The sequence below is a fragment of the Artemia franciscana genome, chromosome 6 (genome assembly GCF_032884065.1).
Source record: "Artemia franciscana chromosome 6, ASM3288406v1, whole genome shotgun sequence".
Classification (NCBI taxonomy): Eukaryota; Metazoa; Arthropoda; class Branchiopoda; order Anostraca; family Artemiidae; genus Artemia; species Artemia franciscana.
Window position 1 is genome coordinate 13419687 of NC_088868.1, and position 13442 is coordinate 13433128.

General features: G+C 35.1%; 1 protein-coding gene across 3 annotated transcripts in view; it reads right to left on the bottom strand.

Moving 5' to 3' along the window:
• The window catches only part of LOC136028074 (uncharacterized), a 295077-nt gene that overhangs the window by 233016 nt on the left and 48619 nt on the right, over nt 1-13442 (bottom strand). For all 3 annotated transcript variants that reach the window (XM_065705682.1, XM_065705681.1, XM_065705683.1), the window contains exons 11-13: nt 9904-10020; nt 4984-5157; nt 1095-1260 (exon numbers count right to left, since the gene is read on the bottom strand). In XM_065705682.1, coding sequence (XP_065561754.1) covers nt 1095-1260; nt 4984-5157; nt 9904-10020 — 457 coding nt within the window. The remainder of the gene's footprint in view (nt 1-1094; nt 1261-4983; nt 5158-9903; nt 10021-13442) is intronic.

The following is a 13442-nucleotide window of genomic DNA, read 5'->3' on the forward strand; positions in this document are numbered from 1 at the left end:
ATAAGTTCCTCCCAATCCTAACAAATAATTGCTCGATCAAGCCGGTCAGTCATCATATGTGGTTGAATAGGGTTGATGGAGCAAACAGTTTATTTCAGTGTTTTTATGATTAAATGTAGATGTAGATCCTAGGGTTTGGTTATAATTTCCTCAAATTTTACTAATGACACTGATAACGCTATTCCTAATGTCTAGAACTTGTTTAAATCTTACCGAAGAACATAGGAAACTTGTAAGAGTCGTATCTTCGCGATTTAACATGGAAAGATAGGAGTTAAGAGCTACGTGTGCCACTGGCAGTGGCCCTAGAGAAATAAATATTAAAAGAATATACATTTCGACTGAAATGGGATAATTATTAATTGATCAGCAATATTATATGACTTGGCTCAAATGAGTAAAATTACTGCCTACAAAAGACATGCCTGTTGGCAAGGGAGAATCTTGGCATGTTCAGCAGGCTAATTGACTTTAAGCTGGTATAAAATCTTTGCATAAGTTTTCCTACTGAAATAGGTAAGAATTGTATTTAAGATAGACATAAAAAACATTATACCCGTTATCGTCATGGCAAGGAATTGGCGCTTTTATTTATATAAGCAAAAATTTTTCCGCAGGAGAAAACATTTTTCGGCACTATTTCAAAACAGAAGCGAACCAAATAGTTTTCCGCGTTGGGATTGCACGACGTGAAATCTAGCTACTGAAGCGAAAATTGTCTACCATCAGGATCTAACTTTGCATGCAGTTATTACTGCGTAAGATGAGTAAACAAAGGTATGATCATTGGTAACAACGGTAGGAACAAAGGTAGGAACAAAGGTAAAGTATGTAACAAGCAGGACGTATTTTCATAAAAATCTCGGCACGATGATTAAAAATAAAACTAGGTAGTCTTTACTTTACTGTTAGTATGGAAAGAAATATACATTGTTAGAATTCTTCAATAGCTGCTGAAATATCACGGCCAGTGCATAAATTCAGTCTTAATATCTGAATATACTGAAAAATACGGTACTTCAGCTATGACCAGAAATCAACACTTGGCAAAAATTTACAAATGAACTTGATGTTAGAAATTAAGAAAATATTACCTGCAGCTTGAGCCCTTCCTTCAAGCTTTGGAATTGGCTTTCCTATTGGAAACTCTTCAGTACTGGGATTGAACTCATGGACAGCCGTAGAAACACCCCTTTGAAGGATACTTCCCCCACTCTGTAGTTTCTCATCTAATTTTCCAGGGTAAAAATATAAGAAGAACTATAAAAGGGAAAACTAGTCAACACAATTTTGTATGAACGAATCGAAATGATAGATGGAATAGCACAAGAAACTAAACCATATAGCAAAGGAAATAGCTTTCAATAATGAATCATAAGATGAAAATAACGATGTTGTCTTGATGCATATTAATATTGGCTGGTAAATGGTTAAAACTATTAAAATATTAAAGTTGGTTTTAAGAATATGTATTCAACAAAAAAAAAAGCACTGGGAAAGGTAGCAGGTATGTTTCCTTTAAAACCCTTTTGCATCGGTTATGCCCCACAATCTGGAATATTTTATCATTACGAAGATAAAAATTGAAATCAAATTACGAAACAAAATGAAAATCATTAATTTAACCATAGAATAACCATTCTTCTCTGAATAAATCTTCTTAAACATTTTAAAGAAAAAATAGTCTAGCAATATTATTAAAATTTTGGAGACTTTCAAAATTTGAAGCCTGAAATCCCTTCGAAAATCAAGTCAGATCGATCTGATTACTTGATTTGATTCCAGAAAGTATCATCCACCTGGCCCTAATACTTTTTCCTTAATGAATCCCAGAGATTTTGATTGTTTACCCCCCCTCCTAAAAAACAAAACAACGCTAAACATTTAAAGGAGTTTACTAGAATTTCCACTTTCCTTAAATGTCGTATGGTGGTCATTATGACCACTCAAAAGGGGTTCCTTTACGGAGGGAGAGCATATAAGAACAGGAAAGCTCATTCTTGCCTTTTCTTTGTTGAATACCTTTTTAGGGACGTGATTTTTTTTAAAGGTGTGTCTTCTATGTCAGTAGTTTTTCTGTAGTTCTGACTTCACGATAAAATATGTATCTATCAAGACTGCGTTTTAATTCTTTTTTTCATATTTCTTTTGAAAAAACGGAAAATTCGCTTTTTTTTCTAAAATGTCGGAAAAAAAACCTTACCCGTGGGGCTGGATTGGACGGCTCTAGTATTGGTTTGGAGACCATGCAAAACTTTCGGATTTGGAGGTCTTTTTTTCAAATATTTATCAATTTATAAAAAGTAAAAAATCAGGACTTCAGGTATACAAAATGAAAATAAAGGTATTAAAATGACACCCAATTTACTGTAGTCTGTATTAGCTAAGATTGTAGTCAAAGACTATTCCTAAGTCGCGTCTTCCTATGTCTCCAATGTTTTGTGGGCGAGGAAGTTTCTAAACCATGTCGTCCGCAATGACATCTGTTTTACCTGGAGTGTTTGGGAGCACGAATTTCCGTCCACTCTTTTCGTGAAAGGAAGCCCGAAATCACCTTGATTGACACTTTTTATTGGAGCAACATAAAAAATTTGCTTGCTAAGCACAAAATTCATAGGAATAAAACCGTTTGCCGTGATTGAATCGAGATCGAAGGGCCTTATCTTCCTTCCTTGTTGCTGCAATGAAATAAGCCTTCACTTTAAACGTCGTTCAAACCAAGAAATTCAGTATCACTGCTTTCAATAATTTGTGTTGACTGTCCACGCTTTGTTTTCGTGGTCTTCTAGGCTTTTGTTTTCTCGCTTTGTTTTCGTGGTCTTCTATGCTTTTGTTTTCTCGCTTGCTCTATTTTATCTTTTTCAGGTGAGTCGGTAACTGCTAGGGTAAGTTCCAAATTGCAGGATTTTCGCCCCAAAATATAAGGCTAATAATGAACACAGAGGGGAAAGTTCAAACATGTTCAGGAGGTATCTAGGCTTTCTTTCGGTCTGAGGGGCCTTGGACAGTCCCGACGGACTCGGGTTCTCAGGCATCATAACTACTGGTCTGTCTGTTACTACAGAAGGGAATAAACTTGACCAGAGAAAATATCCACATTGAATGGGGAAATTCATGTTACACGAAAAGCAGACGCAATTTTTCCAAAGCTGAATTTGTGCAGGAAACGCTGCGAAGTAAGCTTTGCCACTTCATAGGTTGAAATTCACTATTGGAATTGTGGTTATCCAGATGCAGAAGATTAGGGTAAGTTTCGTCTAATGTTGTATGTTTCACAAAATGCTTGACAAATTAAATGAGGGTGCTACCGTTGGCCCATCGTCCATGGTTAGCTAGACCTAGCGATCCTGGTGACCTGCCACTTAGCATACAGGCTTGGTAGTTGACTCGTGGGAAGATATAATCCAGAGGCGTAGTGGTACCAGATGTTATACATAAGCAAAATATTGTCACGATTTGACTATGTTCGGCGGAGGTAGTGCGTGAAGCTTCCGTTAACACCATTTCAGCCAAAATTTGAGATTAAGGCAGGAAGGTTGGGACCCCCCTTTCATTAATATTCCATACCCTGGCATGCGTGTGCTGTCCTTTGTAACACGGATCAACACTAAAAAGCTTCTCAAAAAAAGTTTCCACAACAACGCGGCTAAAGCTACTTCCTTTTGCTTGGCTGGTCACTTCAGAGCAAGTTATAAATCCTTATTCCACTTTAAAAATGTGGTCCACCAGTCTTTTGGTGCGCTTGGTTTCTTTGAATAGTCTAGGGGAGTAACGACGGAAGCGGGACATCTAAATGAGGTCGTGTCATTGTGCTAAATTCCTAGTGAAAATTTTGGTTCACTCTTTTACTATGTTCTTGCTATCCGAAATTCAAAGCCTTTTTACTGTGTGGAAATTATATCCCATAAAGAAATAATCATGGTTGAATTATGGTTGCAGCTATAGCTGTAATCTTGTTAAAAGCGAATGTATTTCCTTTTTACTGAGTAGAAAATACTTATTGTCGTCTGCGCGTTTCAACCTTAAATGTAACTTTTCAGAAACAGGTTTGGTTCTGACAGATATAAAATTGTCGAACCAGCCCCGCATTGTCATGCCCAACCCATCCTCATCAGTCCTCTTGTGACACTAAAGTGATTTGAAAAAAAAATTAATAGATAGCACCTATCATCTCCTCTAAAATCTTCCTATATGAACTATCTTATTCTAGAAAAAAAAATATATATTGCAGATCCAGCAGCCTGGGTCGCTCTATTAAAGTTTAAACATAATCCCTTAAAAAAAAACACGTTAACACTTTTTTACAAAACAGAATACAAATGGCTCTGCGTATCTAGATCCAAACTAGCATCGTAATAGGATAATATATGGCACAACTATCTTGATTTTGTAAGAATTTTGGCTAAGCCACTAGGGGTTTATGCTTGAATGTCAAGATCAGCCACGTTTCGAGGTCAACACCGGCCTACCCTATGGATTATGAAATATCATCTATTTGTCAGTGATATGATAATAACATCAGTTCTTATACTGACAAGCAACGTTTTATCTTGACCGTCGGAACTCTAAAAAACAGAGGTTTAACAAGAATTTGCTTATAACGCCGGTACTTCATATAAAAATTCATATTTCTTTAGTTATCCCTGAAATATTTCGTCATATGGTCTCTTATAAGTTCACTTTGGTAACTGAAAGAAATATTTTCTGAACCAGGATCGAAAAAAATTCCCTATCCAAAGGGCCCCCTAATGGTATTAATACAGCCCTGACAGAAGAGGGATAAGATAATTCTTTATTGAACAACAGCACCCATAATCTACAACTGATTGGATTTGTATCCATAAGTAAAAAAAATAAGTAAAAATGAACAATACCATAATAAGAAAAAATACAAAATTAAGTGTAGACAAAAAGCATAGAAAAAGAGCTAATAATGCAGAAGTCTTTTGGAAAAAAAAGGGGAGCAGAAAATTTGGCACTTACCTTATACAAAAGGGACACTGCTAGAGATACTCTGTATTCAGCTGATGTTTCAATCGGTGAGGTTGTGACTGACAATCGAACCTCATTGTTTAAAATTTTCAGACCCTCAATGAGGACATTTGGATCAGCTGCATTTTTTCCCAGGAAAAATTCTTCCGTTTTAGTTGCACGATTCTAAAAGTTGATAAAAGAAAATAATAAACTATTGTCTTCTCTAAGAGATAAAATGGTAGTAAAAGGAGTCATGGAAATAAAAAACACCTTTTATATTAATAGATAGCATAGAAAAAAGCCGTTAGCATTAAGTTAGCTGTCTTAATTCAAAAGTTATAGCGTAAATTACAAAGCGTAAGGTTGACAAAGAAAATGACATTTCTTGAAAAAGTAAGCTGTATTAAGCCTTCAGGATACAGAAACAACATTTTGGCACATAAATCCTAGTTTTCTCATTTTTTTTATGAATCAAATTTCTTATTCTTTTACTTTTTTCGTTTTATAGCGTAATAGCGTAATAGTGTAAGTCATAGCGTAAGTTACAAAGCGTGAGGTTGACAAAGAAAATGACATTTCTTGAAAAAGTAAGCTGTATTAAGCCTTCAGGATACAGAAACAACATTTTGGCACATAAATCCTAGTTTTCTCATTTTTTTTATGAATCAAATTTCTTATTCTTTTACTTTTTTCGTTTTATAGCGTAATAGCGTAATAGTGTAAGTCATAGCGTAAGTTATAAAGCGTAAGGTTGACAAAGAAAATGACATTTCTTGAAAAGGTAAGCTATATTAAGCCATCAGGAAAACAACATTTGGCGCATAAATACTAGTTTTCTCATTTTTTTTTATGAATCAGATTTCTTATTTTTTTACTTTTTTCGTTTCCTTTGACTTTCAACAACTAAAATTTCTTTTCAAAACCTAGAAAAGTTTTCAGCACTAGTCTTTGAACCCAACACCACCAGAATACCGGTTAAAGTTCTTTCCCAGATATTGATTTTTTTTTTGTCACCGTAAAGAACAAGCCTTCCGTAGTCTGATTAGCCTAAACCTAATTAGAAAATAAACAAAAAAAAAGTTTTTTAACTGCATATAAGGAGCGACATTAAAACTTAAAACGAACAGAAATTGTTCCGTATATGAAAGGGGTTGTCCCCATTTCAACGCCTCACTCTTTACGCTAAAGTTTGACTCTTTATCACACCTCTACTTTTTAAAAACAATAAAAAATTTTAGCGCAAAAACTGAGGCGCTGAGGAGGGGACAACCCCTTTCACATATGGAATAATTTCTGTTCGTTTTAAGTTTTAATGTCGCTCCTTACTTGTAGTTAAAAAAACTTGTTTGCACTACAGTTTTCGGTTACTTAAAAAGGCAACTAGAAATTTTTGGTTTTGTACGAACGTTTTTACTAGTAATAAATATATGTATATTACAAATTAACTTACGTAACGAAATTCTATATTTGTATATTTTTATTACGTATATGAGGGGATTATCCTCCTCGTCAACACCTCGCTATTTGCACTAAAGCTTCAATTTGGTCCCAATTCCTTAAAAATGATCCCTGAATCACAAAGGCCGTAGAATAAATAGTTGGAATTACTAAAAACACTTCAGCGTAAAGTGTGAGGTATTGTGGAGGAGACGAACCCCTTATAAACGTAATAATTTCTGTTCGTTTTAGGTTCTAATGCTGCTCCTTACTTCCACCTAAAAAAAACTTTTTTTATTTATTTTCTCATTGTTTTTTTTAAATAATTCTACAAAATCCTACGGCCCCTTCATGGAAATTTTCTTCCCTCATGATAATTCCTCAATGGAAAGATCCTCCCACATAAACTCCTCCCCCAACCCCCCTTTAACGTTGAAAAAGTCCCCAAAAACGTCTGTACACGTCCCAATAACAATTACTACATGCGAACAATGGTCAAAGTTTGGAACTTGAAAGCCATCTCCCGGGAAGCGTGAGGAATTAAGTCGTCACTAAAGATATAATTATTAAGCTTTTCGACTATGCTGAAAAAAATGGCTATCTCAAAATTTTGATCCAGTGACTTTGGGAAAAAAATGAGCGTGAAAGAGGGCCTAGGTGCTTTCCACTTTTTTGGTCACTTAAAAGGGCATTAGAACTTTCAATTTTCGTTAGAATGAGCCATTTCGCAACATTCTAGGACCATTAGGTTGAAACGATCACCCCTGGGGAAAAGAAAAAAAATAAATAAACAGGCATCCGTGATCTGTCTTCTGGGAAAAAAATACAAAATTCCACATTTTTGTAGATAGGATCTTGAAACTTCTACAGTAGGGTTCTCTGATACGGTGAATGTGATGGTGTTATTTCCGTTGAGATTTGACTCTTAGGGGGCGTTTCCCCCTATTTTCTAAAATAAGGCGAATTTTCTCAGGCTCGTAAATTTTGATGGGTTAAACTAAACTTGATGGAACTTATATATTTAGAATTAGCGTAAAAATTTGATTCTTTCGATGTAACAATTTTTATCAAAATTATATGTTTTAGTGTTGGTTACTATTTAGCCGGGTCGCTCCTTACTACAGTTCTTCACCACGAACTGTTTGATTAGAAATCCTTAATTTATAACTTTTATACTAACGATCAAAAATTAAGCTAAAAACCAAAACAGTTAAAAAGAACTTGTTGAAAAAAAAACAAGTCAAGAAAGATATTAAAACTTAAAACGAACAGACATTGTTCCGTATATGGGGGGGGCGATCCCTTCTAAGCCCCCCACTTCTTATGCTCAATTTTGATTTTTGTTTCAATTCTTTCACAAAAACTGCTCAAACGAAACCTTTCACAATAAACATTACAAAACCTTTAGCGTAAAGAGTGGGGAGTTTAAGAGAGGAAAGCCGCTAAAGCGCTAAGCCACGATAAGTTTTAAAGTGGTTTAAAGATGTTTTCTATTCCATAACAATGGACCTTGTGTTTGAACAGTAATTCTTGAAGAACTGACACAAAAAAATCAACTTTAGTATAAAGAACAGAGGGTTCAGAAGGGAGAAGTTCCCCTCACTGTATATTTTTTTTTTAAGTTTTGATTTCGCTCCTTACTGTTTTTTTTTGTTTTTTTTTGTTGTTTTTTTAACAAGTTCACACTTAAAGCACGAGAATACAAATGTAAACTTGTACGTTAGTTTGTATCAGCAAAGTCTCTCAGAGCCAGAAAAAAACAATTAAATAGAGGCCACATGGTTCTTTATTAAGTGCATCCATATGGGTGTATGCACTGGTTAGTTTAAAATAGTCGGCTGTAGTTAGCCTTTGATAATCACCGAATTGTAGTATATGTAACAAACAATATCATGTTGTATAAAAACAGTTTCAAATAGTATCATGGATTAGTTGTTATCACAATTTTTTTGTGATAGGTGGGGGGAGGAGAGGGATAATATCCTTCGATGTATTCTGTTGCTGCTGATCGTATGTTTTTTGTTTATTAAATGAGTTTTGTTCGTTTCTTTTTTTGTAGTTAGTCTATGATAAATGGTTAGACTATTTGCTTAGAGAAACCAAGTTGTTACTGCTTAGGGTCCATTTCACGAGGATAGGAGCTGAACTAATGTTCACCTCCCGTCCTCATAAAAAAACTAATTATTCGAAAAACGGTGGATTTCTCCACCCAACTCTTTTCTGGTCTCAAGGTAGAGCTGAACTACTCCTCTTTGTCAATCTCAGCAAAAGATGGATGAGTGGAGGATGGGAGTGAAAACAAATTCAACGCAAAAACACAAGTTCTTGTAGACAACTTCATGTTACAAGTTCATGTGAGAGTTGTAAACTATAGAGAGCTAAATCGGGTCGTAAAAGTTATTGATTTTATGGCTGATGAAAACCATTGAGAAGTAAATGAATTATCTTTTATTTTCTGTAGGATATTTAAGGATTTTTGTGTTTTTATTTTTGTTTTGTTGCGTGGGTTTTGTGTTTTCATTAAAGTGCTAGTTTCTCAGATTGTTGGAAATATAGGATAGTATCACGAGCCAGTTTGTTTGAAACAGTTTTTCAAGAATATGTTGCATAAACTGTGAAACAGTAATTTTTGTTCGTTTTATGTTTTAACTTTGCTCTTTACTTTCATCAGATTTTTTTTTTAATTAATATGTGAAAACAAGGATGTAAAAACAAGTTTTTGTCAGAAGAAATGATCTTTGAAAAATTTTTCGTTGAACGTTTAATCCCCTAAACGGAATGTTGAATGCTTATGGTGTAGAACATTTTTTTCTACCTTAAAAATTTAGCCTCCACTCAATACTTATTTTCATATTAGTTTATATCTGTACCTATAATTTCTTTTGAAACGATATACTCTTGGTAACATGATTTTTAGGCCCGTGATTTTTCAAAGAACAGTTGAAGTTTATTGACAGATTTAAAAACTGTGAAACATGAAACAAATCAAAACGGTCATAAAAAGATAAATAAACAAAAAAAAAACACAAGGAATGAGCTATTTTTATTAGACAAGAAATCTCAAATAATGGAAGTCATCAAGGGGTTGGAATTATTCCTATTTTTTATTCTTTAAAATTTCAGCAAAAATACAAGAAAAATGCAAGTAAGTCGGCGAAAATGCAAAGACAGCAAAATTCAAATTACCGCCACTTGCAGATTAAAAGCAACGGATAAATAAGGGCAGCAATCTACTAGGCTTCATTTGGGGGTAAACGTTTCATAACAATAATAAAAAAACAAATAAATAAAACGCTGGTTTCTGACAAGAGTCAAAACTCATTTTGGCAGCCAGATTCGATGTAAAAGAAAAAGTGTTCAAAATAGATAATTAAACACGATAAATAATTAAATAAATCACTAATAAAACAACAGGCAAGAAATAATACATATTTTTGCCATACAAGTCTTAGCTCTTATTTTGGCACTATTCCGAAGAAATAAAACACTTACGAAGGAGGCAGATATACCACCAAATACTATTCTAGCTGTCATTGCGTTATTATCATCCTTAGTGAAATGGAAGGCAGCATTGACATATGCATGAGAATTCACAGCTCTAGGTGTAACCTGCAAAAACAAAAATTAGGAAATTGGTGTGAGAATTATCTATAAATAATTTTCATATGTAGGATTATTGAACACAGGAATAATAATTTTATTATACATGCTTATAAAACCGGTTGTACATACGTGTAAAACGCTAGTGCTTGAATGCATGATTCAAGCAGAAGTTATCGTAAAATAGCTTGTCAAAACGGTATTTTGAATGTGCCTAAAACCAAGATTCCCAGCGTGGGATGAATGGATGAATGATTTTATTCAGTGACTAAACCAGTATAGAGTATTTCACTATCTAATCTACAAAATACAGCACATAGAGTATGTCACAAATCCAACTAAAAAATACAGTCTACTAACTAAATAGCACAAAGGAAAACAAAATTACACAATATCCAGTCTCTTTGTTTGATTCAAGTATGCTAGAACGGCATATTGAGCCTCTCTAATAAATCAAATAACATTAATATTAAAAATATCACAGTAAGAAAACTCTTGTAATCTAGATTGCATTTCGGCTCTTTCCTTTTCAAAAAGTTTACACACAAAAGATAATGATATAAAGTCTCTCCATCACCACAATCACAGGTGGAGCAATTACTTTTATTAATTCCACATAAAAACGGCTCAATTTACTTATATTTGATAATATATTTGATTATTATAATAGTAGTAATAATTTGTGTCAGTTTATAATAAGGAGAAGTTTTTGCACCTTAAAAAAGGTCATTAAGATCAGTAAAAAACTAAAGGGTCCAGGGCTTAACAGCTTGGCAGAATATTTCATACCATTTCATGTATAGGTTTATGCGTAAAGTTTTCCGAATTTCACTTATAGTATTAGAGGAGGAAAGGGAATTACCGAATACATAATTTGCTAGCGAGTCAGTATAATACGTGTGTTCGTTTAAATTACGGCTATTTAAATTATTCAGGGGTGGCCAATAATCAGCCTTCCTCTCTTTAGATGTCTGGTGAGCTCAAGAGCCTCGTATGGTATGAGTTCTAGCAGCATTTTAAGAATCAATAGATTGACTTAAAAGGAAAATCAGAGGCTTAATGCCGGTCGGGATTTAAAATAAGATCTCTGAGTCACGAGCTCCTTCTAAATATCAAAATTCATTAAGATCCGATCACCAACTCGTAAGTTTAAAATATCTCATTTTTTCTAATTTTTCCTCTCCCTTCAACCCTCCAGATGGTCGAAACAGGGAAGGCAACTTTATCAAGTCAAATTGTGCAGCTCCCTGACACGCCTACTAATTTTCATCGTCCTAGCATGTCCAGAAGCACCAAACTCGCCAAAGCACTGAACCCCACCCCTAAATCCCCCAAAGAGAGTAAATCCAGTACGGTTACGTCAATCACATATCTACTAAATTTGCTTATTCTACCCACCAAGCTTCATCCCGATCTCTCCACTCTAAGCGTTTCCCAAGATTTCCGGTTTTCCCCTCCAACTCCCCCCAATGTCAACAGATCTGGTTGGGATTTGAAATGAGAGTTCTGAGACATGAGTTCCTTCTAAATATCAAATTTCATGAAGATCCGGTCACCTTTTTTTAAGTTAAGAATACCTCAATTTCTAAAAAATTCCAAATTAACATCCCCAGCTCCCCCAAAGAGAACGGATCCATTCCAATTGTGTCGATCACGTGTCTATAACTTGTGCTTATTCTTCACATTAAGTTTCATCCTGATCTCTCCACTCTAAGCGTTTTCCAAGATTTCTGGTTTCCAAGATTTCTGTGTCCCCCCCTCCAACCCCCAATGTCCCCAAATCCAATTTGAATAGAAAATGGAGCATCTTAGACATAAGATCCTTCTATATATCAAGTTTCATTAAGATCTGATTATCCATTGGTAAGATATAGATACCTCGATTTTCGCGTTTTCCAAAAACTCCGGTTTCCCCCTCCAACTCCTCCCAATGTCACCGGATCTGGTCAGGATTTAAAATGAGAGCTCTAAAGCACAAGATCCTTCTAATATCAAATTTCATTAAGATTTGATCACCCGTTCGTTAGTTACAAATACCTCATTTTTTCTAATTTTTCCGAATTACTCCCCCCTCCCCAACTCCACCAAAGAGAACTGATCCGTTTCAGTTATGTCAGTCAAGTATCTTGGACTTGTGCTTATTCTTCCCGCCAAGTTTCATCCTGATCTCTCCGCTTTAAGCGTTTTCAAAGATTTCCGGTCAAAGATTTTTCAGAATTAACCCTCCCCCCCAACTCTCCCAAAGAGAGCGGATCCGTTCCGTTTATGTCAATCATGTATCTAGGACTTGTGCTTATTTTTCCCACCAAGCCTCATCCTGATCCCTCGACTGTAAGCGTTTTCCGAGATTTTAGGATCCCCCCCAACTCCCCTCAATGTCACCAGATCCGGTCGGGATTTAAAATAAGAGCTTTGAGACACGATATCCTTCAAAATATCAAATTTCATTAAGATCTGATCACCCGTTCGTAAGTTAAATATACCTCATTTTTTCTAATTTTTTCAATTTAACCGTCCTCTCCCCTCCCCCCCATATGGTCAAATCGGGGAAACGACAATTTCTAATTTAATCTGGTCTTGTTCCTGATACGCCATCCAAATTTCATCGTAGCTAACCTGGAAGTGCCTAAACAAGCAAAACCGGGACAGACAGACAGACCGACAGACAAAATTTGCGATCGTCATATGTCACTTGGTAGATACCACGTGGCATAAGAACTGAAGATTAATCAGTGGAATTTCTCTTTTCTTAGTAAAGGTGATAGCTGCGAATTTATTAACATCAAATTTAAATTTATTTTTATCTGCACATTTTTCATTTACTGCATTTACATTTACAAGTTTGTCCAGAGCATCTACAGTTGATTTACCTTTAACAAGTCTGAACTGGTCTTTAGAAATCCAGTCCTCATTAATACTTAGAACATTCACAGTATATGATAAGATTCTTTCGAAAATATTGCTCTAACTTGGGATGCAGGCCCCACCAGTGGGACATGATAATATTTTTGTGGGTATGGGCAGGACGTGCAACTTTAAAGTAACTATATTTTAGAGCCTTAGTTTAAAAAAAAAGTTTCCATGTGAATGACGTCAGCCTCATATTTTAAAGAGCAAAAAATACATATTATAGTATCGCAATAACGACATGCATTTTATAAAAGGAGTTGTATTCATAAGATATTTTTCATTAGCATAAAATATGTATAGAGGACGGCCTGAAAAAAAATGTTAAGCTGGTGTACCAAATACTAATGGCCTTCATTGGTGAATACATGCTTCCTCCAGGAAGCATGTATTCAATAAGCTTCCTTCAGGTGAATACATGTAAAATTTTGAGCAACAAAATTTAAATGTCACGAGCGGGGGATCCACCTAAGTGGGCGATGGCCAAAAATCTGTTGGGAACAACTGGCTTCAAGTCTAGCTGA